This window comes from Aotus nancymaae, unplaced genomic scaffold (genome assembly GCF_030222135.1).
Source record: "Aotus nancymaae isolate 86718 unplaced genomic scaffold, 86718_ANA_hifiasm-v0.15.2.pri h1tg000036l, whole genome shotgun sequence".
NCBI classification, from domain to species: Eukaryota; Metazoa; Chordata; class Mammalia; order Primates; family Aotidae; genus Aotus; species Aotus nancymaae.
In genome coordinates, this window is record NW_026988450.1 from 89,512,002 (window position 1) to 89,534,831 (window position 22,830).

Genomic DNA, 22,830 nt, shown 5'->3' on the forward strand with positions numbered 1-22,830 from the left:
GGGCTGGATGGGGGGAGGGGTGGGAGGCAGGGGGCGGGGGGGGGGAAGGGCAGGGGGGTGGTGCAGGGGCAGGGGGGCGGGGCTGGGGGTGGAGAGCAGGGGGGCGGGGGGGGAAGGGCAGGGGGGCGGCGCAGGGGCAGGGGGGCGGGGCTGGGGGGTGGAGAGCAGGGGGCGGGGGGGGGGAAGGGCAGGGGGCGGCGCAGGGGCAGGGGGCGGGGCTGGGGGGTGGAGAGCAGGGGGCGGAGTGGGAGAGAGGTAGGGGGCGGAGGGTTAGAGGGTTGGGGAGGGTGGGGGTGTGGGGAGGGGCGTGGAAGTCGCGGAGACCGGGAAGCGAGTAGAGTGGGGCGGGCAGGGCGGGCGAGGAGGGAGGGGGGCGCGGGGGGCGGGGAGGGCCTGCACAGGCGGGGATAAAGCCCGCGGCAGGGTGCGTCGGATTCGGAGCGTGGAGGACCAGGCTGCTGGGTGAGTGTCTGCGCCGGCCTTGGTGGGCCGTGAGGGGGACAGACGCCAGGGAGAGGGGCCCGAGCGGGTGGGTTCTGCCTTCTGCGCATGCGCACCGCTGGGCCTGCGCCTGCAGTCAGTCGGGTGGGCGAGGGCGCCGCCCTGGTGGTGGAAGCGCCTCCCCCAGAGCCCCCCCGCAACGGCGCTGGGACCCCGCTCTCCTTGGGCTCTTTGCCCCAGACCCCACGTGGCGATGTCCTGGAGGCCAGCCCTGTGAGCTGGGTCCCGAGGTCGCTGACCTCTGGCCTCCACTCCCGGCTGCACCATCTGGAGGCAGGGGCGGGGGTCCAGCGGTTGGGGGGGTCAGCCTGGTTCTTGTGCGGAGGAGAAACCTCCCGAGTCCCTCTGCTCGTGGCTGGTCTTATTGGCGGAGGGTCATCAAGCAGTGGCCGCGTGGTTTGCCCCTTATCATCACTCTATCACTAAAGGAGGTAATGTGAGCTGTCACTCCAGGACGGCGGGGTGCACCAGGGTCTGTCTGGGTCACCCAGTCACACATCCCTTCGAGGTGCAGTGGGACCAGAACCGGCCTGGCCATGCGGCCCTGTGGTTGGCATGGTTAGAGCAGATGCCACTCTCGCTCGCATTGAGTGTGGACTTAACTTCACCTCCTCATCCTCGCAGCAGCTGGGGAGGCTGCTGAACCCCGCTGTGCAGGGCAAGTCAGCTGGGGGTTCAGAGCCGCAGAAGCTCCCCAGCTAATAAACAGAGGAGCCTCAGGACCTGACCCCGACAATCATCAGACTCTGTCAAAAATCAGATACCCAGTATGTGGCAAATGTCACGATTATTGTTAACAAATGGCAGTTAGGTGGTCCTCTGCTCCATCTTGGTTTTTAATAATCCCTGTGAGGTCTGAAGTTTCCGTGGCTTTCTGGGTAGGTTGGCTAGTCCCTGACTGAGTTGAGGATCTGAGAAACTGGCCTGGGGTGCGGTGGCTGAGTCCAGGCGGGAGCCTCCTGCCATCTACTCGGCTGCTCCCGCATCCTCAGCCTCCCGTGGGCTCTGAACAGATGAGGCTCTCATGATTTGCTGGGGTGGAAGAGAAGGAGCCCTGGGCTTAGCGCTGCGGTTTCCAGCGGCTCTGCTCTGCCCGGCGAGCCTCTGTGTAAAACAGGACTCATAAGGCTTGAGTCTCTGGTGGCGGTGACAGTGCGCTTGGGGATGGGGGGTGATGGAACAGTGGGCATGAAAGGGCTCTGAGCTGCCAGCAGGGACAGACTTGATGTGTGCTGTGCTTGTGGGGATCAGTGGAGAGTCTGCTACATTCCCCACCTTGGTAGCCCATGCCACCCTCAGGGAGGATCCCACCCTGCCTGAAGGCCGCCTCCTCAGAGAGGCCTCCGTGATTGCTCTCCCCCAGCCATCATGGGGAGGAATGGGAACCCATCAGCGGTTCTGTGGGTCTCATGCCGCTTCCCATTGCTGCAATCCTTTGCCTGGGTAGTGCCTCCCCCCGCTGACCTCCACCCACCCAGTGACTCCTGAGGGTGGGTTGTGGGGTTTTCTCACCCCTGACCCCCACCCAGCACCTACCACGGGGCCTGGAGCCCAGATGGTGTTTGGCAGGTACGTGTATGAATGGAAATGTGGTGAGGGAGACCCAGGCACTGAGAGCACCTGCAGGCTTCCTGGAGGAGGGACTCTGGTCTGATCTTGAGCATGTGAAGGTGTGTCCAGGGACATTCTGGGCAGAGAGAAGAGGGTACGTGGAGGTGTGGCTCTAACCCCTCCCCTCCCCCTCCCTCTCCCCCCCTCCCCCCCCTCCCCCCCTCCCCCCTCCCCCCTCCCCTCCCCTCCCTCCCCCTCCCCCTCCCCTCCCCCCCTCCCCTCCCCCTCCCCCTCCTCCCTCTCCCCCTCCCTCTCCCTCTCTCCTCCCCCCTCCCTCTCCCCTCCCCCTTCCCTCTCTCCACCTGTGAGGGAAGCAAGGGCAGGGGCCAGTGGGCCAGGCTGGGTTTTGTAGGCCATAGGGAGCCATGGAAGGTATGTGAGCAGCAGGGTGGGGACCACCATTCTGTCTCTGGTCCTGTACCGGGCCTTGCTGTAGGGGGTGGCTTGCTGGGTGGGTGGGTAGATGACAATGGGGCTCTCGACCCCAAGTGTAGTCTGGGCTGGAAGTGGGCCGCACACTTACCCAAACCTGAATTGAGCTGCCCTCAGAGGCAGGGACGCACGCACCTCCCGTGAAACCCGCCCCGGTGGGGAGGCTGGGCTGGCTGACCAGGTAGGGGTGGGGGATGGGAGGGGTGGCAGACTAGAGACCCCAACCAGGTGGGGAGACCGGTGAGCCCCTGGGTGCGTGAGATTCCTTTCCCTCGATGGTGGGAGCAGGGCTGGCCGGCGGTGGCCCTCTAGAGCCCATCTGTGCTATCCCATGGTTCTCTGGTTGGGGTCCTGAGCTGCCTGGGAGTGTCAGGGACATTGACAAGAAGAAGGCATAATGACAGGGGTGAGAGGTTCTGAGACCTGGGCCCCAGGGAGGCGGTGGCCAGGGGCTCACTGTGGCCTCGGAGGATGCCCAGGCCTGGGTGGCTCATTCCTTGCTGGACTCAGATCAAGACTAGAGGAGAAGGGGTGGCATCCTTGCTGGGATTTGGGGATACAGGGGTCACAGAGGCAGCACCAGGCACTGAGCACTTTCTGTGACCCGATTCCTTTATTTCCAGTCACTCTGTAAGGGAGTCATGGTTGCTGTCCCTCTTTACAGAGGAGGAATCCAGGACACGGGGAGTGGGTAGTGAAGATTCCCTGAGAAGTGGTGTCTGAGCAGAGCATGAGCCATGCCAGGAGGGTGGGGAGGGAGCTTGTGGGGGTGGGCTGGGAGGTGAGGTGGTTGCAGCCCTGTGGAGGCCTTGGCTGGGTCGATGGCTGGGGACAGTAGGGCGATTGGAGGCCTGACAGCCCTGGGACCTGACCTGCCAGCCTTGGCAGTATCTCTGCTGTGAGCCAGGCAGCCTTTCCCTGTTTGTGACAGCCTGGGAAACTGAGGCACAGGTTGGCATGGCATCTCTTTGAAGAACCAAGCTGCTTGGCTCCAGGAAGGAAGTGACCCCCGACTCAGTAGAGATGCCGGCATGTGGGTACCCCAAACCCCTCCCTGGAAACCCAACGATATTGTCGTTACCTGGCCCACCTGCCCGGGGAGTCTGGGAGGCGGCTTGGCAGGGCAAGGGGTGGAGGGGCGGCTGGGCAGGCCCACCTGGGAGGGCAGGAAAGGGTGGGCAGGCTGTGTGCTGTTTCTGTCCATTTCTTTCCCGAATCTCCCACGCTTAGCCCAGCACCTGGGCCTTGAAGGTTCTCAGTACGTATTTGTCAGTTGCGTGAATGAATGAATGGGCAGATGAATGCCTGGTCCCTGTTCCTCATTGGTGGCAGTCCTGTGGTCCAGGGTGGGAGTAGTGAGGCTCAGAGGCACTGCTGAGCCTCAGGAGGGTGCAGGGCAGTGTGGAGGGTGGGGTGCCCTTCGGGGATGGGGAGGGGGTGGTGGGCTTTGTGCTGGGCAGGCAGGCCTCAAGCGCCAGAGGCACCATGGCTGGCAGTGGCTGCTGGGATTCTTTCCAAGCCACTGACACCCCCATCCCTGCCCCCAGGAAGGGCAGGTCGGGGGCTGGGATGCTGGGGGAGCAACAAGGGTGGGGTGGGGGGAGCTAGGAGGGGGCCTGGCGGTGTTTCACCCCCAGGCAGGGAAGATGCCGTAACTGCTCTGCTGCCAGGTGAGCTTCGAGGGTGGCAGAAGGGGCACCTGGAGGGTTTGCATGGCCACATTTGGGAGTCGCACTTCCCCTCACCATGCCTCAGTTTCCTCATCTGAGCTGTTGCCATGCCCTGTCTTCCAGCTGTCAGTGCCCACTGTCCCCTCGTCCCCTCCAGACCCTGCTGAGGCAGGGCTTGTCATACCTTTTACAGGTGGGGAAGCAGGGCTCACAGGGCAGGAGCAGTCATGGCAGCACTGGGCTTGACCCCAGGCCCTGTGAGTCCAGAGCCCAGTCCTGACCGCCGTGGTGTGTGCTGCCCTGTGAGTGGGTCACAACCCCTCCCTGTGACTGTCCCCTCCTCCACCTCTCCCCTGCCGCTTGTCCTCCCTTGCTCCTTTCCTCTGGCATCCCTGGTCCCATTAGGGGACGGTCCAGGCCCAGGGGTGAGGCTGGCTGAGCTGAGTCCAGGTGGGGAGGGCTGGGGCTTGGCGCTGGGCTGTGGGGGAAGGGGTCCGAGTCCTGGGATGGGATTGGGCATCGCAGCAGACCACAGGGTGGTATTAAGACCTCCTGGGGTCGGGTTTCTACCCATCACCTTGGTGGTTCCGGGTAGGCCTGAGAGGGCCTGAGTGGTCACAGGTTTGGAGGACTCCTGGTCCCTGGGGGGCATCGCCTGCTGCCTGCCTGATGCTGGGTGCCTCCCCATGCCCCGTCTGCCCGTGGAAGCTGTGGTGGAGCTGTGGCAACCTGGGCACCACTGGTGGTAGGCAGCACTTGAGCAGCTTCAGGAGGAGCAGGGCGGGCCTCCCAGGTTGGCAAGTCAGCGCCATGCCTCAGAAGGCACTGTTAAAGCCATGTGTGGCCCGGAGGGGCAGTGTCTGAGCACAGGGGCCTGTCCTTGCAGCCCGCTGGTCTGCAGATGCCCAGTGGGTAGAACCTGAGCCAGTACCCAACAGCTCTGCTTCCAGGCTGCAGCCAGGCACCCCATGACTGGCTTGGAGCTGGCACCACCTCGGAAGGTGGCTTTTCTTTCTGGCAGCTTCTCTATTTGTAAAGGCAGCCGTGGGCCCCAGAGGGCTAGCAGTGGCTCAGGGTCACGCAGGGAGTCGGGGTAGGGGGTCAAGCCTAGTGTGAGACTCTAGGCATCAGGAGCGTGCCTGCTTCCCCTCTGGCCAGTTCCTCCAGGAAGCCTTCCCTGACCTCCCGCCCTCCGGATCACCTGCCACCCTGGGCTGCTGCTGCGCAGGGGCTTTCCTCCTGCTGGTCCCCATCCCTGCAATGAGTGCTCAGGAAGCACCAGAGAAGGGGACTGAGACCGATAGCTTGGGAGGCTGCCTGGGGGTGAAGGGCATAAGGGATGCTAAGGAGTAGTGAGCTCCCTTTCACCGGAGGTGTGCAAGCTGGGGCTTAGGTGTGGCGTAGGTGACCTCTGAGATTCTTTAGACCTCGGGTCGAGATCCCATGATGGGCTCTGCCTGTTCCCAGGTCTGGACCTCTGCCCAGAACATCGGGTCATTTGTTCTTCCACAAAGTGGGAGCCCTCTTGGTGCCAGGGCCTGTGCAGGAGGTGGGTGAAACTGACGGCCTCTCAGTCCTCCTGCAGTCGGGATGCCTTCCCTGGGGCCTGGGACACTCTGCCCTAAAGGACACATAGCAAGGGGAGACGGGATACGATGAGGTGGGGGACTCGGCACTGGGGGCCTGGAGGACCCTGGGAAGGTGTCTTAGCACATCAGGCGTGGGCTTGGCCTGCTTGGGTCTCCCCTCCTTGCCCCCCTAGCAATGGGCAGTCTTGGGCTCGCTCTGGTAGGATTCCAGGAACGGCTCCTGACTGGATATAAATAGACTTCTCCGAAAGGTCTGGGGCCGTGCCAGCTGCAGCAGGTGCCCCCCAGGCCGGGCCAGAGGGCCCCAGGCAAGGGGGTGGAGCCTGGGTGGGGGTGCCGAGGATGCCGGGGTCCACCTTTGTAGCCACAGAGGCATGATGGGCTCTGCTTGTAGCACCACAGAGCTTGATGGGAACTTTCACTCAGATCCCTTTCATGGATGAGAAAACAGGCTGGGGTGGCAGGAGCAGTTTACCCCAGAGGTCCTCTCTCCCAAAGGGCTAGGGCTGGGATAAGTAGGGTCTCTGGAGATCAGCAAGACCGGCTCCAGCTGTGGTTCCTCTGCCTCCTGGCTGTGTGCCTCAAGCGGGTTGCACAGCTTCTCTGAGCCGTCATGGTTTGCCACTGCAGTGTGGCGGGTGTCAGTGCCTCGCTCGTGGAATGCAGCGTCTAGCCTGGTGTCCTTAGAAGGTGGTTGAGGTTGAGACTGGTGGGGCAGAGGCCCTGAAGCCGACCCATTCCTGCCTTGGACCTTCAGGGAGATGCTGCTGGAAGTGGCGAGCTGAGAGCACTGGGTGGAGTCAGAGTCTCAAGTCTTCCTGTGGCGCTGGGTGAACCTACACGGGTGGGTGTCCTTGCCAGGGATCTCATGCCCTCGGGGGCCCATGAGCTGGCAGGCAGGGCTACCTGGCTTGTTGTGCCCGTGGGTGGGGGCTCCTGTGGGGCCCTTCAGACTGGGCACAGCCCTCCTGTCCTCATCTCCCCTGCCTGCTTTCCCACCTGGGGGTGGGAGGAGGTGAGGGTTGCAGGCACAGCTGGGCCAGGCTGCTAGTGATGCTGTCTGGAAGTGTGGGTGGGCAGAGCCTGGTGGGGGCATGCTCTCAGCAGGGCCCCTTGATTACCCCAGATTGCAGGGATCGGGTTGAGAGCTGAAGGCAAGGCCAGGCCTCCAGGGACCCCGAGCTGGGGATGCCACGCGTGCTGCTCCACCCTGCTCTGAGGGCCCTGTGTGGCCAGGGCAGGCACAGAGTGGACTGTTATGCCGGCTGCACGCTTGGGGCTTAGTCTGAGGAGCACGTGAGTTCCCGGGCACAGTGCTCCCAGGAGGCAGAGCCAGGAGTCCCAGGGAGGCATTTGCTTCAGAGTGTCTGGGAGGGCTTCCTGGAAGAGGGGGCATCAGTGCGTAGCCTCGGAGTTTGTGGAGATAGCTCCCTGGCCAAGTCCTGCCTGCCGGTGTGACCTGAGTGTGTTCCTCGTTTCAATGCCTCAGTTTCCTCACCAGTATGCTAGGGGAGACCAGCGTAGCCAGACACAGCGGGGTCACGAGGATTGAGGGGACAGTGTCTGGCACACGGTGGGTGCTGAGTAACTACATAGAGGAGTGCCGGGTGGGGGCTGGTGAGCTGGGCAGGGGTCTGAACAGGGGGGACTCGGGCGCCCTACTCCTCTGGGTGCAGGCCAGCACCTGCACCAGGGACCACATTTCCATTATTTAAAGCTAGGTGCGCTCCCTCCAGGCCTCCCCACCAGGAGCTCGGCCCGGCAGCCCCTGCCCTGCGGCCGCTTCAGCCCACAGTCCAGTGCAGCCCCAGGAGGGGGCCTGGGGGAGCCCCGAGGTTCTAGGGAGTGAGGCCACCGGGAGAGGCCCAGCGGGAGGACGGAGGGGTCCGGGACCTTGCCGCGCCCCACGCTTCCCCTTCCTGGCCGGGCTTCCTCTTGCTTGCGCTCGCCCTGCGCGGCCCCTTTGTTTCCCGGGCGGGGCGCGGCTATATTTAGGCGGCAGGTGTGGGAGCCCCTGGCAGCCAGGTCGCCCGCCGGTCTCGCCCCCCACGTGATGCCTGGGCGCTATAAATAGCTGCAGGCGGCAGCGGCAGCAGCGCCTGGAGCCGACTCCGCTGTGGAGGGGCGGCGCCCTGCCCCGGGCCCAGCGCCACGGGCACCCCTCAGCCGGGCGCACATGGAAACGGAGGGATGCCGGCAGCGCGGGTGAGCCTAGTGGGTGGGGACGCTGCCTTCCGGGCCCCCAGCCCCGCCGGGGAGGAGGTGGTACCCCCCAGAGGGCTGGGCGGGAGCCCCGCTGGTGCCGAGGGAGGGGGCTATGCCCCTTACCAGGACGTCATCCTCGACCAGTCCCCCGGAACTCCCCAGAGCGCCCACCTCAGCCCTGCCTACCGTGCAGCCTTGCTTCTCCTGGCCCACTGAACCCCAGGCCTCCAGCCTCTTCCCCAGTATCACAGGGGGGGCCCTCTCTGAAGGGCGCTGGATTCACACTGGATTCAAACTTCTTAACCGGCTGTGCCATCGGGAAGGAGGGTGGTAGCCTCCCTGAACCTCGGTTTCCTTTTCTGTGCGGGGATCCGTGTTGCTCCTGCCTCCTAGCCTTGAGCCAGAGAGAACCCACTTAACTGGACGCTTGGTCTGGCCTGGGTCCAGAGAATTGTCCTCCCCTCTCCCTGGCCTCTTTCCTCATCTGGCAAACAGGGATAGGGATGGACCCTCGCTTAAAGGGTCTTGAGAAGATACTGGTTCTGAACGTAGCTGAAGGCTCTGGGCCTGCTGATCCGAGGAGACTGAGCCAGATCTTGGGAAGGGGCTGCAGGGCTTGGTGGCAGGAGGGGAGGAGGGGCCGAGGCTGTCTGTGGGCCCTGTGCTGTGGCCTCGGACTGGGCAGGGGTGGTAGAGACTCATAACACATGGAGGCCGGGGCAGCCTGTCCCCATTTCGCTCAGTGCCCATCCCTGGGGATCCTTAACCCTTGCTCTCTGGGTGCTCCCCAGTGACCTCAGGGGGTCATGTGGTTAGGGAAGGGTGTCCTCTCTGGGGAGCAGCCGCTGGGCAGGGCAGAGCCCCGCAGTGGTGCTGGGGGCTTACTGCTTTACTCTCACCTGGGGCAGGGGTGGGGGCCCCAGGCTGAGGAGCCAAGTGGGGTGTGTGGCAAGACCCCAGCCCAGTCCAACCTCTACCTGGACCCCTGACACCATTCTAGCCTGGGCTGTGACTCCTGCAGACGCATGGCATCCTCAGGCCTCAGGTGGGCGGTCGTGTGAGGTGGTTCAGAGCCGTCTTCCTGCCCAGCAACCTGCAGCCCTGAGGACCTGTCCATGGCCACTGGGCAGTAGGGCCAGGCCACGTGCTGTTGCCTGTGGGGTCTGCCAGGGTCCCTGGCAGCCGTGGGCATGAGAGCTGGGCCGGCCCCTCAGGGAGTGGCCCCCGGTACCGTGGTTTCTCGGGCACTTTTCCTCCTCTCTTTCTGTAAACATGAGCTCACCCTGGCTCGCACGCACACGGGGACATCCTCCTCCCCCAGGAGGGACCCAGGTGTTTGTGTGCTGTTGGCACTCGGTGGCTTCCCTCACCTGCACTCAGAGCCTGTGCTGGCTCCAGCTGGGCTGGGTGGGGGCCGGCGGGACCAGGGACAGGATCCTTGTCTCCACCTTTACCTCCTTCTGGGGGTCCCATGCCATCGCCTATTTTAACCTTCCCTGAACCAGGCAACAGAAGAACATGAGATGTGGCGCCTGCTCTGAGCCGCGCAGAGTGTGGAGGGCAGGCAAGGCGGAGCCCACCGTTCCCCCCGGCCACCCTCCGAGTCCGGGGGCCCAGGCCTTGTGCCCTCCCTGCACCTGGGCTGAGGCTCCAGTGACCCGGCCTGCCTGGTGGGCAGCTGGGAAGCGGTGCTGGGCAGGGGCACAGGTGAGAGGGGTGGGCTGGGGGCTGTAGGGCTCTGCCGGGTGAGGGGCCTGAAGTGCCTTTCCTTGAGTGGCGGGCAATAGTGACAGGGCTGGGCTTGGTTTGAGTCCAGGGGCTGGAGGGTCTGCTAACAGCTGGGTCACCGCTGGAGGGATCTTGGGGGCACTTGTGTGGCCCATCATTGTGCTAATGGGGTAACAAAGAGGCCAGCGCCTCGCCTCGTGTGCCTGACGGCTGGCCTGTTGGTGTGGTCTGTCCCCGCCTCCCTGAGCTCCTGGAAGGGAGGGCTGGCCTGTTTATCCCCTGATCCTGGCTGAGCCCTGTGTGAGCGGTGGAGACACAGGGGTGGGGGACACTGGCGGACAGGGGGCTGCTGACAGGAAGGAGCCTTTCTGCAGAAAGCAAGACGCGATTAGGGTGGCCCTTGGCCACGTGTGGGTCCAGGCCCCTCACCTCCTTGTGCTGGCAGCACTGACTGAGTGCCTGGGCCCCATTCCCTGAGGATGGGCCACCCAGAGAGACCTGGGCTCAGGTGTTCGCAGTGGCCAAGAATCGGAAGAGGAGAGGACAGCAGTCCTGGGTGGGTTTTCCGCAGATCACAGCGGGCTGGCGGGCTCCAGGCTCAGGCTTCTTAGGGGAGCTTGGTCTCTGTCACCATAGAGGGACCCGTCCTCTGTGTGCTGGGGTTCAGCATGTCTTGGGGGTGTGTGTGTGTCTGAAATCCCTGTCCCCTGTGTCCTCTGTCACGCCCTGCTGGCTGTGTGGTAGCTGCCCTATCGCCTCCAGGCCGGGGTCAGTCCTGGTAGGAGCCGTTCTTCCTTGTGGTCCCATGTAGGGAAACTGAGGCCTAAGAGGGTCACTCAGCATGGTCAGGAGGAGGCCTCAGGAGAAGTGTCGCCTGTGACTGTGGGCTCAGGGCAGGCTTGAACCCCTCATGGGAGAGTGGGGCCCCTTGTGACCCCTTTCTGTTCATTTTCTTCATCTCTGCCCCCAGATGCTGTGTGCTGTGGACCCGCCTGGGATTCATGGAGTGGGCCGCGGGGTCCAGCCCTGAGCACTGCTGCACTCGAGGTCCCCGAGCCTGCTGCTGAGGGTCCCCGCACTGCTGGCTGTCACCATTGCCCTCGACTGCCGATGGCCTCTGCTGTCCAGCCTGGGGCCAGCTCTACTGCCTGAGCCCCCTGCGCCCGTCCAGGACTCACCGTACCCCGATGGGGTAACGTGACAGAGGCCCCGCACATCAGAGGCCACTGTCCCCACGGCCGCTGCCCGTGACCCCTGGCCCAAGGGTGCTGGAGTTGGTTCAATTCAAGTTCATTCTTCCTCTGGCCGTTGGGGGCTTGGGGCCCACCTCTGAGTGAAGGAGGCTGTCTGCCCATCCACCGATGTGGAGAGGGCGCCCCCAGCGTGGGGTCCAGCTCTGGACACTGCTTGGTGGCTGGATTTACTTTGGGTTTTTAAGTTTTCTTTGCTGAGCTTTTCTGGTGGTTCTTTTTATGTTTTGCCCCTTTATGACTATCCAGCTCTGAGAGACAGGAGTTCGGAGCTGCCCGCAGGACTCTGGGGGGCTGTTTTGTTCCTTTGCTTTTTTAAGACTTGGATTTTCTTTTTTAATTATCCAAACTCTGGGCAGCTTCCTCCCCCACGCCCGAGTTATTTGCACAATATTTGTGCGGGGTGTGGGGGTGGGTTTTTAAAAAGATCTCTTTCTCTTGGACAAGCACAGGGATCTCGTTCTCCTCATTTTGGGGGAGTGCGTGGGGACTTCTCAGGTCTGCGTCCCCAGCCTTCTCTGCAGCCCCTTTCTGCCCTGTGCGGCCGGTGTCAGGAGGCGCCATGGCTCGGATGAACCGCCCGGCCCCAGTGGAGGTGAGCTACAAACACATGCGCTTCCTCATCACCCACAACCCCACCAACGCCACCCTCAGCACCTTCATTGAGGTGAGTGCAGATGGAGGCGGGGCGGGCAGGTCCAGCCAAGGTGGCAGGGAAGCCCGGCTGAGCTGTGCTCAGGCCTCTCAAGAGGGGTCCACTGGCCCGGCTGGCTAGACAGGGCTCACGGCCTTGGAGCAGGGCTCAGTCCCCTGTTACAGGGTCCTGGAGGAGGGACATGGGGACACCCTGGGACCTCGGGGGTGAGGGTGTTGGGGGATCAACTGGGTCCCCTAGGGGGCCTGCAGGGTCAGGCATGTGACAGGAGGGACTCCATGCCACGTGGATAGAGGCAAGTGGTGAAGCCGGGGGTACACAGGCCAGGCTCTGCGTGCTCAGCTGTGGCTTGGGCCGGGGCCCTCCTGAGCCCTTTGCTGTCCTTTTGGCCTCTGTGCCTAGGCTGAGCGGGCAGGAGGTGCCCTGGTGTGAGAAGTGGCTGCTTATGGGGAAGCAGGTGGACGGGGACAGGTGGGCAGGTCGACTCCATGGCTGGCCAGGCCTCCAGGCGTTGCCCTGCTCTGCATTGCCGGGCTCTGGGTAAGGCCTCAGGCTAGACCAGGCTGGGCTGGGGGCTTCAGGGCCTGGATATCTGTGTGAGGAGGGACTGGGCTAGTGTCAGTGCTGACCGCAGGAGGGAGGGACCACTGTGCCCTGGAGAGACAGGAGGCAGCAATGCCTGCCACTGGCCCCCGGGCACGTGGGACCAGATGTGTTTGCGGAAGCCGTGTTGGGAGTGGAGACTGCAGCGATCTGCCTCGCCTCCTGGAGGAGCCTGGCCTCTGCAGAGTGCCCTGCCGCCCGCAGGCCTGGGCCCGTTTGCAGAGTCTGCGGCCTTGTGCGGGCCGTTGACAAAGCCTCTGACTGTGCCAGGCTGAGTCAGGCTGCAGCTGTGTGCAGGGTCATTTGTGGCTGAGTCCTCTACCACATGAGATAAGCCTTCATGGCCTTGTCATAACGAAACAGGGATTTGGGCGTGAGAGGGCATTGAGAACTCGGGAGCAGGAGGCATTGGGCACCCTGCCATTAGGGAGCCTGGACCCTGGACACTGAGCCAGGTACCCTACAGAAGATGGCTGTCACCTGCACAGCTGAGACCTCTGAGGTAACAGCAGAACCTACAGAAAGACTGGTGAGAACAGCATGATGAGTGGCCAGGGTCAGGCCTCAGAATGTGACTGGGATCAGGGTTAAGCCTCTAACCAAGGTCAGGTCTGAGTGTGTGCCCAAGGTTTGGACTCAGTATGTGTCCAGGACCAGGGCTCGGTATGTAACCAGGAACAGGGCTCAGTGTGTGACCAGGAGCAGGGCTCAGTGTGACCAGGACCAGGGCTCAGCATGTGACCAAGATCAGGGCTCAACGTGCGACCAGGATCAGGGCTCAGTGTGTGACCAGGAACAGGGCTCAGTGTGACCAGGACCAGGGCTCAGCGTGTGACCAAGATCGGGGCTCAACGTGCGATCAGGATCGGGGCTCAGTGTGTGACCAGGGTCGGGGCTCAGTGTGTGACCAGGGTCGGGGCTCAGTGTGTGACCAGGGTCGGGGCTCAATGTGACCAGAATTGGGGATCAATGTGACCAGGATTGGGGCTCAGTGTGATGAGGATCGAGGCTCAGCGTGCGACCAGGGTCGGGGCTCAGCATGCGACCAGGATTGGGGCTCAGCGTGCGATCAGGATCGGGGCTGGGGCTCAGTGTGTGACCAGGGTCGGGGCTCAGCATGTGACCAGGATTAGGGCTCAGTGTGTGACTGTCAAGGCTCAGTATATGACCAGGATCAGGGATGGCTCAGCCTGTGACCAGGGCTAGGGCTAAGTCCTGGGCTGAGTGGCTGTTCCTCTGCTGAGGGTACAGAGGGACTCTGAGGTACCCCACAGTCACAGAGCCCAGCATCCTTACCTGCACCCGGCATTCTCAGATAGTTGGGTGCTGGCCTCTCTTGTGTTCCACGTCCCTGTCCCTTGACTAGCAAGGCCTAGCAGCTGATTCCTCACCACTCCCAAAATAGCTACAAGAGCAGATGGGGTGGGAATAGCCCCTGCACGTGACTCCCGTGGAGTGGAACCCCCTGGACTGGGGGTATAAATATCGGCCTGGCTGTGAACTGCTGTGACCTTCTCTCTGGTTGTGTGGGTCTTCCCTGCTGGCATACAGGGCCCAGCTCCCTTGTGGCTGCCATCTGAGCAGTGCCTGCCCTCCCTGGTCTGAGGCACCCCAGCTGACGCCCACCCCTCTTAGACCCCAAAGCCCCTCTGGACTGGACCTGTCTATGCGTCTCAGCCCGGGGAGCTGCTAGGATGCAGGGGCTCACATGTAGGCTGGGGGGTCCGGTTCTTGCTGCAGGGACCCAGTAGCTTTTCTGGAAGAAACGTTGTTCCTGGTAGATCTGGGGTCTTGAGCACCCCAGAGGAGGGGGTGATGTGCTGGGGAGGCGGGATCCCAGCTGCTGAGCTGTGGGTGACTGTGAATGTGGCTGGGGACACCTTTGCTTCTTCTGGGTGGCCCGAGGGACCTAGGACAGGCTCTTCCACATCCAGATGCCACCTCCACCAGCCACGGAGCCTCAAGTCCACTCTTGGTGGGCCCTGCTGCATCAGGGTCTGCCTGGCTGGAGGGTGACATGCCCTTCCCTGGCTTCTTCAAGGGCCATGACCCTGCCCTGCAGGCCTGAGGGGACAGGGCTCCACCCTGGGAGGTCTGAGGGGACATGTTCAAGTCCTGGGGGAGTGGGGGGAACAGCTGTGCCCTGGGAGTCCTGGTGAGTGGGGCCCACCCCCGAGCCCTGCAGCCCAGCCCAGACTTGCCTCCTCCGTCTTCCCACGCCCAGGACCTGAAGAAGTATGGGGCTACCACCGTGGTGCGCGTGTGTGAAGTGACCTACGACAAAGCGCCGCTGGAGAAGGACGGCATCACAGTTGTGGTGAGGCGAGGCTCGGGGACCCTGGTGGCTGCTGCCGCCGGGGGAGGGTGGGGCGGGGGCTCTGGGCCTGCCAGGGTGGCTTGGTGCCTCTCCTGTGGGAGTCCCGGGCCTGTTCGTTCCTGGGCCGTGTGTATGTCTGGGTACATCAAGGGAAGGCCAGGGTGTTGGACCATGTGACCTCAAGACAGTCACCCTAGTGCACCCCATCTTTCTGTTTAGAATGGACCAGCCTGGCTTGCGAGGCAGGGGTGGCACATGCTTGATGCCTCTGCCAAGGGGGCGGGCGGGCTCCTCCCCTGGCCTGTCTCGGGTCCCCCTCGGTCTCGCTGCCTGCGTGGCTGGGGCCCTGTTGCCAGGCTGTGGGCTCCTGGGGAGGACCCTTGGGCAGTTTCCTTGCCTCCCTTGGCCCTAGGGACCCAGGTCTAGGAGGGGCGGGGCAGTTCTGCTGCCGTACCCTTCGGGGGTGGGGAGGGCCACAGCAGCCGCAGCCCCAGAGCCAGCCCCAGGGGAGTCCATCCCCAGCTGGCGGACAACTGGCCCCCGGCTCAGGCCTGTCCAGCTGCGCCTGGGCCTCAGGCTCCCCAGTGCGGAGCGCCCCTCAGCCTCTGCTTTTCACCCCAGGACCCCGCTTTTGGCAGGGGTTGCTGTTTCCTAACCTCGGCTTGGTGGTTCGGAGCGGTGGCTGCGCCAGCGTGTGGGGTCAGACGGGTGTCCCGCCTCTGCCCTCCCCAGCCTTGTGACCCTGCAAGTCACTCCAAGCCTTGGGTTCCTCCCCTCAGCGGGCTGCTTGGAAGAATGGAGATGGGGTGCGCCCACGTCCTCCCTCCCCTTCCACAGCAGTGGGAGGGATTGGGTCAGATGTAAGTTGCTGTAATGTAGGTGAATGTAGGTGGGGACACCTACACTCAGACCAGTTGCCTCTAGGAGTCGCCCTGCCTGGTGGCTGCGGAGGGGCAAGATGCCCCCAAAGGCTGCATGTCTGCCTCAGTGGGCCCAGCAGGCTCTCCCTGGCACCAGACAGCCCCAGGTCTGGCACGGTCCTGCGCCCCTGCCTGAACCCGCCTTCCCAAGACTGAAACGTGTCCGTCCCCACTACAGCGCCCAGGCCCTCCCCTGGGAAGACTCCCGTCATCCGTGTCTCCAGGGTGCTGGGGGATGGGACAAAGGCAGGTCATCTTCCAAGACCAAATTAGCCCCCAGCAGCAATGGGCCAGGCCCCGGTGGAAACGCCTGTTGAGGGTCCTGCTCTCAGAAACAGGGGCCTGTCTTGTCCCACAGCCCTGTCTTCAGTCCTTCCTGGCACCTGGGCTGTGTGTGCCATGTGCCAGCGTCTTTGCATGCTGCCACAGGGGACAAGATCCCTTGCACCAGCCGACCCAAAACCTCTCAGGCTGCCACTGGCACACAGGTGTGAGAGACTGTGACCCCAGAACCAGAACTCGGGCTGACAGGTGTGGGGATTAGGATTTGTGTGACTCTAGAGGAGGCTCTACTCAGAAAGGGGTGGTCCAGGAAGGCTTCCTGGAGGGGACAGCTGAAGTGAGCAGGGAATGATGAGTCTGAGGCACCCACTATGGGATGTGCCCATGGCCATGCTGTGCCCTTCCTGTGTGTCCTCTGGGGTCTGCCACGCTCACCCTAGTGGGCTCCTGGCATCCTCTGCCTGTCAGAGCTCCCTGCCCTACCGCGGTCAGGGGTCCTCATGTCTGCTTCCCTCCGCAGGACTGGCCATTTGACGACGGGGCGCCCCCACCCGGCAAGGTCGTGGAAGACTGGTTGAGTCTGGTGAAGGCCAAGTTCTGCGAGGCCCCGGGCAGCTGCGTGGCTGTGCACTGCGTGGCGGGCCTGGGCCGGTGAGCGTCGGGGCAGGGCGGGGCAGGGCGGGGCTGGCCATGCCAGGGCTCGGGCATCTCGTGGTCTGACAGCCTCACTTTTGGTTGTGGGTGCTGAGCACATGTTCACAAGACCTTCTGGGAGACCCAGGCCCCAAGGTCTAGGGCTCCCAGGCTGGTCCTCTCCCAGCATTGCAGAGAGTTTGCTTCCCAGAGTCTCACCCAGCTTCTTCCTGCTGTGGTGGAAACTGTCCCGACACCTTGTTCAGGAAAGGGCTGCCATCCCCCTCCCCAGACCCAAAGATACCCCTACACACAGCTGGGGCTCAGACCCGCCGCTTGGAGGAAGAACGGCTGGGATTGGATGAAATGACCAGTGGGACACCCCCATCTGCAGAGGAAAACCCAGGCGAGCGGGGTTGACAGCAGGCCTGGATCCGGCTCCTGGCACTTGACCCGCCAGCCCTTGTTAACCCTCCCCAGCAGCTCACAGAGAGGCTGCCCGGGAGGGAGCCAGGATTTGGACCCAGCTCTCAGGCTGGGCTCTGAGGTGTGGCCTCTGTGGGGGAGCTTCAGGCAGCGGGGAGTCTGGGCCCCTCTGGCCCCGGTGCCCTGCATCTTTAGCAGGTGCCCTGCCAAGGGGATGGGTGCGTGGGCTCTGATGACCCCAGCCCTCCTGTTTGCCCCCAGGGCTCCAGTCCTTGTGGCGCTGGCCCTCATCGAGAGTGGGATGAAGTACGAGGATGCCATCCAGTTCATCCGCCAGTGAGTGGCCGAGGTGCTGGGGGGGCCGTGAGCACTGGGCGAGGGGCATCGGCTGCCCACGCAGGGCCGGGCCTGGCTTTCGCAGTGGCGTCGGCTGTGTGGTTCTGTCACCCTGAGGCTTTGATGATCCACACAAGCCGGGCCTTTCTGCAGGAACAGGGAAGCCTGGGGTGTTTTCTGTGGTGGGGACAGAGGCCCCCAAGGTGACCATGCAGCCACACAGGGACACAGTGAGGCCACTCGACACGCTGTCCTGCCTGCCCTCCACAGACAGAGCTCCTTCAGGCCCAGCCATCCTGACTGGGATGGAAGGACCCCCAGAGCCAGCCAGGTCACGCCCTCCATGAAAAGCAAGAACCTGAAACCCCATACCGCACCATGTCCACCCCCAGGGACACTGACTCTGGGCTAGTGTCTCAGAGCTGCCTCGAGTCCAGCTGCTCACCGCCCCTCCCCCTCCACCCTGCACACTCCAGCTCGACCCTCCCCACCCTCCTTGGAGGCTTCCTGGCCAGCTCGCCCGCCCGTCCCTGCCGACTGGGGGCCTCCCTGGGGTGGGGGCTGCCATCTGCCCACTGCCCAGGGGGTTCTGGGGAGTCTGGCCAGGACAGCAGCGCTGGCCAACTCTGGGGGAACGGATAGGGCACCTGCAGTCTGCCCCTGCCCAGCCTGCCATGTGCATGCCCGTGAGTGTGACACCCACACCTGTAGGACTGAGGGCCCCACAGGGTCGTGGGGTGTCCCTTATGCTGTGCTGAGGCGCAGGATCCGAGAAATAGAGACAGGACACTGAAGTACAAAGAAAACGCAGCTGGGCTCGGGGTGCCACGCCACCTATGAGCGGAGTCAGGCGAGGCTCTCAATGTCCAGAAGCGTATTTGTTGTGTATAGGTTAGGGGGCAGGGCAGTGAGTGAAATCATCTTTAAGGATAGTGATAGGGTCGTGAGCAATAAAACATGGGGTCCACCCACATTAGGTCACCTAGGCCGGGAGGTGGACAGTGCGCAGCAAGGGGCCCGTTCCCATGAAGTCAAGGGCCGTGTGCAGTAAGGGGTCCACCCCCATTAGGTCACCGAGGCTTGAAGGTGGGCCGTGCGCAGTGAAGAGGGTGCAGTGTGCAAGACTTCTATCTATGGGCAAACTACTTCTAAGAAGATTTATAGGAGGATACTTTAAGTCACACAGCAGTGACAGAGCTGTCAGGGTTACTGCCACCTGCTGGCAGCTTCCAATGAGTTCTATGGGAAGATGCTTTTCAAGCAGCACAGTAGCAAGAGCTGATAAAGTTCACAGTCACCAAGGTGGATTGCCGTTCTAAGGGCAGCCTTCCACAAGAACTGGAGCAGGGTCCTACAACTCCTTTATCAGGAGGAGTGGCTCTTGCCCCAAGCCTGCCATACAGCGAGTATCTTTACGATACTGAACGCTGCCGCCTGGGCCATGGGTTCTTGTCCTGGTATAACTGTTTTCCCTTAAATCATGCTCTGCACTGTGTCTGCTCCAGACATTCCTCCGATTTTAAGCTGCTTATTCCTTAATTCATGCTCTGTGCTGTGTCCACTCTAGGCATTCCTCCGATTATGAACTAAGATATAATTATATATATGTAGGGAAATGTTCTTTAGGCAGTCATACTATCAACTATTATATGATTATATAGAGAGGATTATATAAAGGGATTCTTCAAGCCCTATTTCTATAAACTAATACATGATTATGTAAAGGATTATGTAAAAGGAAATAGCTGAGTAGTAACACTATAAATTGAGATATTCCTCAGGCCCTAACTGTGCCAGGGTTCTGCTTGGCTCTCATTCCTCGGTGCCTGTATGGGGGGTTAACCACACACCTGTGCTGCTCCTCGGACAGGCTTGGCTGGCGGGGCCTCTTCCTCTCAGAGGCAGGTTTGCTCCTGGCCGTGCCGGCTGGCCCTGTGGGTTGGGTCCATGTGAGAGCCTGGCCTGCCCTGTGGGTCCGTGTGAGAGTGGCCTGCAGGTGCTTGGGTCTCCTTAGGGAGACTGGGACTTGCACGGGCACACACAGACACGCTCACATACACAGTCACACATGGGGGACATGCAGGCACGTGTGCACACACAGACCCAGACATATGCAGGCACACACTCAGGTGCAGGCAGGTGCGTGAACTCAGGCACATACACACAGGTGGATGTTTGCTCACATGGACGCACTCAGGTACACGTGCGCACATACATGACCTGCACACTCACACATGCGCATGTGCACACGAGCACCTTCCCAGGGCCATGCCGCGCCCCACGCCTTGCCCCGCCCTGCCCCACGCCTCACAGAGCAGGGGCTTGTCGCTCCCTCGTGGCTTGGCTGTCCCTTGCCTGACGCTGTGCAGCTGCTCCCTGCCTGACGCTGCGCTGGGCAGGACAGGCTGGGCCGTGCTGCGGATGGAGGCAGGCCCAGACCCCAGTAGCCTGGAACAGCACGGGTGCTTCTTGCCCCCGTTGCTGCCTGTTGGCTGGGGCCCTACGCTGAGGCCTGGTGGACCTTCCCCCGTGTGCCGTGGGGCAGAGGAAGCCACCATGGTGCAGGAAGGCGCCTGCAGCTTTGCTGGGCAGAGACTCCTCGGGTTACTTCCGCTCCCACTTCCTTGGCCTGGGCCAGCCCGTGGTCACGCCTGAGGTCATGGCAGGTGGGGATAGATGAGCCTCCAGAGGGGCCGAGTGGGCAGCCCTAGGCCCCCCATGCCTGTCACCTCAGGGCCTCTCAGGCAGGCATGGCTCCAGCATCCTCTCCTCCAGGAAGCCTTTCTGTCCACCCCAGCCAGGAACATGCAGTCAAGGACCAGGTAGCAGGGACAGGGTGAACGCACAGCCCAGGTCCCTGCTATAGGGAGCAGATGGCAGGGACAGGGAGAGCATACAGCTCAGATCCCCGCTGTACTGGGAGGTCACACAGCTGGGTGGGAATTCTGGGCGCGGCCCCTCCCTTACTGACAGGGCTCCCCTCCCTGGATGGTGGAAGTGCCCAGGCACCACCCTTGTTGCTGGTTCATGGCCTTGGGGTAGGTCCTCCCCAGCTGGGGAATCCTGGGGGCCGTAGGGAGCTCAGGGAGTCGGCCTGAGCTTGATGCTTTGGTGAGTGTGGAAGGCAAGCAGGGAGAGCTGCAGGGGTCAGGAAAGGGTGACTGACTGTGGAAGCAGCCCTGGGCGGGGATGGGCCTGGCCAGCCGCAAGGCCTCACTGCAGCCCACTGCACTCAGCTTCCGGCCCCCTGGGGCAGGCGAGGTGGGTGAGCCAGGGTCTTGGATGATCCCTGCCCTGTCCCCTCCCTGTCCCCTCTTCCCAGGAAGCGCCGAGGAGCCATCAACAGCAGGCAGCTTACCTACCTGGAGAAGTACCGACCTAAACAGAGGCTGCGGTTCAAAGACCCACACACGCACAAGACCCGCTGCTGCGTCATGTAGCTCAGGACCTCGACTGGGCCTGGCTTCCGGGCCTGGGGCCCATGGTGGCCCTGCCGTGCCCTGCCCTGCCCAGCCCAGCCCAGCAGGGGCTCCGTGCCTTGGCCGGCCCCACCTGCCTTTTCCTCCCTGATGACCCCCATCCCCCTATCCCCTTATCCCCCGCACCCCCCCGCCCTGTGTGCCCTCCTGACTCTTTGTCCTGTCTCTGACGTTTCTGTTGGTGGCGCTGCCCATGGCTCTGTCTCCGAGGTGGGTTGGGTGCCCTCTTCCCCAGACCCCCTGCCCGCCCCCTCGCACACCAGCCCGGGCCGGGCTTCTCCGGCCTGTTTGTTGCAGGACGGGGGTGTATTTTGTAACCACTGGGCCCAGCCCCTCTGCAGCCCCTTGCCCTGACCTGTTCTCGGCACCTTGTTATTAGACCCCGGGACAGTCAGGTGCTCCGGATGCTCGAAGGCAATAAAACAGGAGCCATGGCCATGTGTGCGGAGTGGGCTGTGGGGTTAGGTGGGGCGGGCCCTGGTCTGGGGGCCCCCGGAGGCCGCTGTGTGGACGCTGGGCTGCTGCCCAGGATGGGGCTTCTGTGTGCTCCCATGCTGCCCTCTGGTGGCCGCGCTGGGTCCCTGCACCCCCGATCCAGGGGCCAGCCTGCCCTGTCCTGCTACCAAGGCCGGAGTGGCCGTGTTGACCGTTCTTGGGGCTGTGACGTTAGAGGGTGACGCCAGGTCGTCAGCATTGTCCTCTGCAGGATGGACGGGGCTTCATTTGGCAATTCTTCAGGGCCTGTGTCCGGCGAGTTGGCCTCTCTGTCCTGCCCTGCCCCACCCCAACCAGGTGTCCACATTTCAGGATTTGAGGCCCAGAGAAGGGCGCAGGCGGTGGCTGGGGTAGAGGAAGGCACCGTCCATCAGCCCAGGGAGGAGGGTGCTGCCTGGGCACCTGAGGGTGGTGCCTGCCGGAGGGTGTGGACGTTTGCTCATGTGTCTCTCTTGGGGGCTGGCCCCACCCTAGGCCGAGGTACACAGAGGGCATGGCCCCAGGTGGGAGGAAGGTGGGCCTGGGGCTGGCCCAGGGTGTGGCGAGCCTGGGAGTGGTAGGTTCCAGCAAGGAGTGATGGGGGCAGGTGCTGCAGGAGGTCAGTGGGCAAGACGGGGACAAGCCCCTTCGCAGGCGGCCCCCGCCTCTGAAGCCGACAGCTTGCTTAGGGGGCACAGACCTGGCCTCACAGCTCCTGTGTGGAGAAAGGGCAACAGCTCTCCCGGACGGTTCCTCCCTCCTGTCCTCGAACACATCTGGAACTCAAGTAAATCCGACACGTGTTGGGTGAAGTTTGCTGTATTTTTTCAATCCACCAGCCAAGTTTTGGGGTCAGCGTTGCTGGCCCTGTGTAACCGTGTCCCTGCCGTGAGAGGTTCACAGTCTAGCAGGGTTGCGGGGAAGACAGGCTGACAAGCCTCCCAGTACAGCTGGGGTGCTCCACCTCGGGGGGTGGCAAACAGATGGGGCATGGAGGTGGGCCCTTGGGGTGCTCTGCCTCGGGGGTGGGGGGGCTGGGCTTGGGGGATGGGCATGGAGGTGGGGCCTTGGGGTGCTCCACCTTGGTGGGGGCAGGGGGAATGGGAGTATGGAGGCAGGGCCTTGGGGTACTCTACCTCAGGGGGGCAGGGGGCTTGGAGGCAGGGCCGGGGGGATGCAGTGCAGAGTACCAGGCAGGGAGGTGGGGGAGATGCTCCAGGTGGAAGGACCACCTGGCTGAGTATGGAGTGGGGGTTGGTGCTGGCCAGGAGGGGAAAGGGGGTACAGGCTGGATCATCCCATCGGTGGGATGGTGGCTGGCCTGGCAGGGTCCCAAGGGAGATGCAGCCTGGGATGAGACCCCAGGCAGAGCTCTGCAAGGAGGGGCTCTGCAGCTGTGTGGACCCCAGACCAGGGGGACACCCAGGCCGAGGTGGCAGGTTGGGCAGGTCCCCAGGTGGCTCTCTGGGAGTCTAGGGTATCTGCCTCTGGACTCATCCCTCCAAGGCGTCTTGGGAGGAAGGTGTTACTGCCCATTTTACAGATGGATCAGCCGAGGCTCAGAGAGCCAAGACTCCGGCCTCAGGCCACAGTGTGTCCTGGGTGGGCCAGGCCGGTTCTGCTGCTCACCCTGGATGGACTGAGAAGGATGTAGGTGGGGGTGGAGGGAGACCCTGGGGGCCTGAGGCTAGGGGTCACGACTGAGGGGACCCCATCCCA

The 22,830-nt window shown here is 63.0% G+C and overlaps 1 protein-coding gene across 6 annotated transcripts; it reads left to right on the forward strand.

The window, feature by feature from the left end:
• The first annotated feature begins 378 nt into the window (after positions 1–378).
• PTP4A3 (protein tyrosine phosphatase 4A3) lies at positions 379–20,675 on the forward strand. Of its 6 annotated transcripts, XM_064384660.1 has the most exons (7): positions 385–462; positions 3,476–3,577; positions 10,707–11,653; positions 14,469–14,561; positions 16,284–16,414; positions 17,084–17,158; positions 20,481–20,675. In XM_064384660.1, exons 3-7 carry the CDS (start codon positions 11,549–11,551, stop codon positions 20,596–20,598), a joined length of 522 nt encoding a protein of 173 aa, XP_064240730.1. In that variant the 5' UTR covers positions 385–462; positions 3,476–3,577; positions 10,707–11,548; the 3' UTR covers positions 20,599–20,675. The 6 variants fall into 6 exon arrangements, with proteins under 6 accessions (XP_021524137.1, XP_021524143.1, XP_021524144.1 ...); XM_021668462.2 differs by lacking the exon at positions 3,476–3,577 and having other exon boundaries at positions 379–462; XM_021668468.2 differs by lacking the exon at positions 3,476–3,577 and having other exon boundaries at positions 379–462; positions 10,707–11,581.
• Positions 20,676–22,830: the final 2,155 nt, after the last annotated feature.